The sequence below is a fragment of the Hirundo rustica genome, chromosome 11 (assembly GCF_015227805.2).
Source record: "Hirundo rustica isolate bHirRus1 chromosome 11, bHirRus1.pri.v3, whole genome shotgun sequence".
Taxonomy (NCBI): Eukaryota; Metazoa; Chordata; class Aves; order Passeriformes; family Hirundinidae; genus Hirundo; species Hirundo rustica.
The window spans coordinates 4,392,496-4,398,273 of NC_053460.1; the positions used below are offsets into that span (position 1 = coordinate 4,392,496).

At 49.3% G+C, this 5,778-nt stretch overlaps 1 protein-coding gene across 3 annotated transcripts; it reads left to right on the plus strand.

Annotated features, from left to right (window-relative positions):
* Window positions 1-1,700: 1,700 nt before the first annotated feature.
* SDR42E1 (short chain dehydrogenase/reductase family 42E, member 1) lies at window positions 1,701-5,083 on the plus strand. Of its 3 annotated transcripts, XM_040075292.2 has the most exons (3): window positions 1,701-1,764; window positions 1,963-2,067; window positions 3,317-5,083. In XM_040075292.2, the coding sequence occupies exons 2-3, from the start codon at window positions 2,000-2,002 to the stop codon at window positions 4,422-4,424; spliced, it is 1,176 nt and encodes a 391-aa protein (XP_039931226.1). In that variant the 5' UTR covers window positions 1,701-1,764; window positions 1,963-1,999; the 3' UTR covers window positions 4,425-5,083. The 3 variants fall into 3 exon arrangements, with proteins under 3 accessions (XP_039931226.1, XP_039931225.1, XP_039931227.1); XM_040075291.2 differs by lacking the exon at window positions 1,701-1,764 and having other exon boundaries at window positions 1,777-2,067; window positions 3,322-5,083; XM_040075293.2 differs by lacking the exons at window positions 1,701-1,764; window positions 1,963-2,067 and adding an exon at window positions 2,097-2,233.
* Window positions 5,084-5,778: the final 695 nt, after the last annotated feature.

The following is a 5,778-nucleotide window of genomic DNA, read 5'->3' on the forward strand; positions in this document are numbered from 1 at the left end:
AAAACATCTCAACCTCTGCCCGGGGCACAGCAGACCCCTGTGAGTGTGTTCCACGGTTCAGGCTCAGGACAAACGCAGCAGGATGTGGGACAGCCGCCTTCATCCAGGGAAATGCCACGAGGGCACGGCTCTCCCAGACATGGTGGCACATTCAAAGGCAGCTGGGGTACTTTCACAGCACCAGGGAATCACAGACTCCTTGAGGCTGGAAAAGACCTCCAGGATCATCAAGTTCAGCCTTTGACCCAACAACACATCATCAGCTAAACCACAGCACTGCCATGTCCAGTGATTTCTGGAACACCTCCAGGGTTGGTGACTCCAGCACTTCCCCGGGCAGCCCATTCCAATGCTAGACAACACTTCCCATGAAGAAATGTTCAGCAGCAAGTTCAGGAACTCCCCTTTCCACCCAAATTATCCAGTCAAGGGCTCCTCAGCTCCCCTTAAGTGTTCCAGACCTCTGCATAGCCTCACACCCTGGGATGACACTTGCAGGCACCCGCTGAAGGAATCACAGGATGGTTTGGGTTGGAAGGGACCTGGAGGATCGTGTAATTCCACCCCCCTGCCATGGTCAAGGACACCTTCCACTTCCCCAGGTTGCTCCAAAGCCAGGGATGGGGCAGCCACAGCTCCCCTAGGCAACCTGTGCTAGGGCCTCACCACCCTCAGAGGGAAGAATTACTTTCTAATATCTGACCTAACCCAACTCTTTCAGTCTGAAGCCATTCCCCTTTTGTCCTGTCGCTACATATATTGCGAACAGTCTTGTCCTTTTGTCCTGTCGCTACATATATTGCGAACAGTCTTGTCCTATCCTTCCTCTGAGCTCCCTTCATGTACTGCAGGATCACAGGTCACCCTGGAGCCTTCTCTTTTCCAGGATGAACACCTCTGAGCTCCCTCCAGCTCCTGGAGGATCACAGGTCACCCTGGAGCCTTCTCTTTTCCAGGATGAACACCTCTGAGCTCCCTCCAGCTCCTGGAGGATCACAGGTCACCATGGAGCCTTCTCTTTTCCAGGATGAACACCTCTGAGCTCCCTTCATGTACTGCAGGATCACAGGTCACCATGGAGCCTTCTCTTTTCCAGGATGAGCATCTCTGAGCTCCCTTCAGCTACTGGAGGATCACAGGTCACCCTGGAGCCTTCTCTTTTCCAGGATGACCGATCCCAGCTGTCTCTGCAGGTGGGGAACGGGGCAGAGGGGCAGACTCCCCCCTTCCCCCGCTGCCCACACATGGGGCTCAGCCCAGGGCACGGGGGGTTCAGGGCCGGGGCAGGTCCAGCTCCCAACACCCCCGAGCTCTCCTCGCTCGGCCGCCGATCCTGGATCGATGCCGGGGGCTGCCCATCGATCCCTCCGATTCCACCGCCGAGCCGCGAGCCCCCGTTCCAGAGCGGCTCGGGCTGTGAGGGGAGCAGGGCAGCGGCATCGCCCTCCCGGCACACGGCCCCAGGCCCCACCGCCATCTCGGGCTGTGAGGGGAGCAGGGCAGCGGCATCGCCCTCCCGCACACGGCCCCAGGCCCCACCGCCATCTCGGGCTGTGAGGGGAGCAGGGCAGCGGCATCGCCCTCCCGCACACGGCCCCAGGCCACGCCGCCATCTCGGGCTGTGAGGGGAGCAGGGCAGCGGCATTCCCCTCCCGCACACGGCCCCAGGCCCCGCCGCCATCTCGGGCTGCCCCCGCCCCGCCCGGCTCCATTTCCCGGGATCGGCACCGCCCCGGCAATCCGGCGGGGACGGCGGCGCCGCAGGTACGGGGGGGACCCCGGGGCGGGCACGGCTCCGGGAACTGCTTCCCTCTGGAGCCATCCCGGCGCTGAATCGCCTCCTGCCTCCCCGGCGGCCGAGGAAGCGAAGCGCTGCAAGAAAAGCGTGCAGGAGATCGGCGATTGAGGACGGGAGTGCGCGCTGAGGGGTTTTAATGTGCGCGGTCGCCGTGTGTTTCGTAGGTCAGCAGCTCCAGCGCGCAGCGCCGAAGGAAGGAGGATGGAAGAAGGAAACGCTGCCAAGGAAAGAGTCCTCATTACTGGAGGAGGAGGTTATTTTGGCTTCCGGTTAGTGCATGAAGTAGTTATTACGTACAGGAGTACAGGGAAGAGGCTGCTGCTGGGGAGGCAGCAAAATCGATGGGGCCTGAAACACTGATCCAGTCGATCCCATCTTTTGCTTCATCGGGGCTCTCGATTTGAAACAAAGCCCGTTCCTCTGTTTCCAGAGGCTGTAAGTAACGCTGCTATCCCGTTTCCAAAAGTCAGGCATGGGCTGCCTGGCAGACATCTCCCTGTGTGCTCACCTCTCTGGAGGGGTGGGGTCGCCAGCCTCAGCCTGCTCTGCAGGACGAGCCCACGCTTGTACACACATTTTTCTTTTGACCTGCAAATAGTTACACGTGTGCTTCAGATTAACAACTCCAGCTGAACTCTCAGGAATGTGTTATTTTCATGAACAGGGATGGTTTAGGATTAGAGTTGTTAATAAGGTGCACATTTCAGTGCAATCCATTTTCCTTTGCTGTAGCTGGCTCTGCAGGCCATGTAAAGAAAAAATCCTAAGTTGAGCCCTAGACTACAACTGCTCACAGAGGGCAGAGATATCATAATCAAGACCAGAAAATAAAGTAAATTTCAAGTCAGGGGAAGGGAAAAAATCTCAGAAGATGCCTGTCTGACTTCTGCTTGGCTTTTTCCCTCCACTCTCATGCCCTTAAAGCACAATAGAAATACAAAAATGTGGGAAAGGGGAGGAAAAACACCAGAGTTACACTTTGTGTCAATACCTGTGACTCGGAGTAAAATGTAGACGTGTGGCAAGGTGTTCATAGCAGCTTAGAAGCATCTCTCCCACTCCTCCATAAATTTCAAACACAACAGCAAAGACCAACCTGTTGTTTTGACAGAACTAGGATGGCACAAAAGCAGTAAGATAAAACAAGTAAAGTGGTTTTTTGTTTTGTTTTGTTTTTTGGGTTTTTTTTTTTTAATATTTGGCAATAATTACACATCTGAAAGTCACTGTTGCTGATCTGAAGAACTTCAGTAATTTCTCTTCAGAATTTTTGTTTACAGCAGTTCTGCCTATTTTTTCTTTTTTATTCCTCCAAGTATAAGTGGAGTGTGAGAAATCAGTTCTGTACCTAAACTATCACAGCTGAACCTTCCCTATAGTAGGGGGCTGAGTATTTAAAAGACTCCCACCAGAAAAATAATCAGCACAAAAACAGTTAATAGTCTTCTCTCCCTTCCAGGTGAGCTGTTTCATGCACACGGTGCTGTATCCTAATATACGATTTCTGTCATGTCTCAGTTTAGGTTGTGCCATATATCAAAAGGGAGTGGATGTGATCCTCTTTGATGTCGTGAAGCCACTCCAGACCGTGCCAGAGGGAATGACGTTCGTGCAGGGAGATATCTGCTGCCTGTCTGAAGTGGAAGAAGCTCTCCGAGATGTGATCTGCGTATTCCATATCGCTTCCTATGGAATGTCTGGCAGGGAGCAGCTGAACCGAAAACTTATAGAAGATGTTAACGTGAAAGGAACAGAAAATGTCATCCAGGCCTGCAAGAGCAGGGGAGTGCCGAACCTGGTTTATACAAGTACCTACAACGTGATATTTGGAGGCCAGATTATAGAAAACGGGGATGAGTCTCTGCCTTACCTGCCTCTGCACCTTCACCCTGATCACTACTCCCGAACGAAATCTTTAGCTGAAATGAAGGTGCTGGAGGCAAACGGTGCTGAGCTGGGCAATGGGAGAGGCGTCCTGAGGACCTGTGCTCTCCGGCCAGCAGGGATCTACGGGCCTGGGGAGCAGAGACACCTGCCAAGAATAGTCAGCTACATTGAAAGGGGACTGTTTAAATTTGTGTACGGAGACCCTCTGAGTCTGGTAGAGTTTGTGCACGTGGACAACCTGGTCCAGGCTCACGTCCTTGCCTCCCAGGCCCTCAGAGACAGCAAGCAGCACATTGCTGCAGGCCAGGCCTATTTTATTTCCGATGGCAGGCCTGTAAATAACTTTGAGTTCTTCCGACCGCTCGTGGAAGGTTTGGGTTACAAGTTCCCAACCCTGCGCCTTCCCCTGTCCCTTGTCTATTTTTTTGCATTCCTTACAGAAATGGTTCATTTTCTTGTAGGGCGCGTTTATAACTTCCAGCCCCTCCTCACTCGCACGGAAGTGTACAAAACTGGTGTCACGCATTATTTCAGCATGGAGAAGGCCAGGAAGGAGCTGGGCTATGAGCCCCAGCAGTACAGCCTGGATGAAGTGGTGGAGTGGTTTAGATCCCAGGGGTGTGGACCAAAGCCAAGAAATTACACCATGATGCACCTGTTTAGGGATGGAGGAGTGCTCGTGGTGCTGATTGCTGTGCTGGTCTCCTGGTTTCCATCTGCAGCGACATTTTCACTCTGAAAGATGAAATGCTGAGGAGAGAATTTAGTTATGTTCTCTGCTTACTCTTGGTTTTGACAGACAGGTAATAAAAGATTTTTAAAAAGTACGTATTTGTGTAATTGAGGTAAATAACAGCTTTATCCCCAAGGAACAGAACTGCTAAGTAAAAAGGTGTGAATTTTTATATATGCTTTCTGTTCAAAGTAAAATTGATCAGATCACTATCAAGATGAAGCTCAGTATTATTGCAAACATCATTTTATTCTCAGGTACAACAGCCCAATACAGAGAATGGAACAAATGTCCTTAGGCTGACTCTTCCTCCCTGATGGAATTATACTCCTGATCCCTGCCCTTTATTCCTAAACAGTTTGTGTTACATGATCCAGAGGAGAATAAACTTACTCTTTGATCACATTCCAAACCCCAGTTCTGCTTCCCAGCTTGGATGTATATATGCCTAACCAAGATTAACTGATAAACTGCTAGACAATAAACAAAGGGTTTTTACAGGAGTACATTCTGGTATGCTTTCCTGAGTTAACTCTGATATCTAATGACATTTCTGGAAAATGCACCGTGCTTAATCTAAATTACAGCAAAGTGCTTGAAGCACCACAGATTTGTAGATTTTCCTGACAGTAAAATATGCCTGTTTAAAATGAATGAGCCAGCTGAAGTGCATTCATAAATAAAACCTATGATTTTTCCCAGCATTATCGAATGTTTAAACAAATAATTCATCAGAGACATTTGGTGAGTGATTGTATTCACATTCCACTATTTATAAAACACTTTTAGCCTTTAATAATATTCTTTAACACCTGACACCATCTGAATAGAATTTCAGCTTTGTAATAGGAAGATAAACACTTGCTACAAGGAAACTCATGATTTTGTGGAATTTTAAGATTAGAAGGTCAGACTATGAGTACAGGTCACTGCTGTCCCATGCAAACCCCTCTGTCAATTTAATATAGAAACCGAGAAACTTCACCTCAGATGTTAAACACAAAGTTGTTTTCCATTAACTCATCAGCATTGCCGCTTCTGTACTCCTTGATAAAAGCAGAATCCTTCAAGAATTTAAATCTTCTCTTTAAACTTTAGTCTTTCCATTTTAATGGCTGAAGCTACACTGATCTTGAATTATTAGTAACTTCCAGATACTTCTGCAGTAACTTCAGATACTTCTGTTGAACTCTGCTGCAACTGAAATGGGGAAGTAATGAATAAGAAGCAGAGCAGTTCCATTGCACTGTTAAAGGATTCTCAGAAAAATAATAGAGGAACCAAGAGGAAATAGAGGAATAGAAGAAATAGAGGACTAGAGGTTCCTAAACAGAGGAACCAAGCTAGAAATCCACAGTCA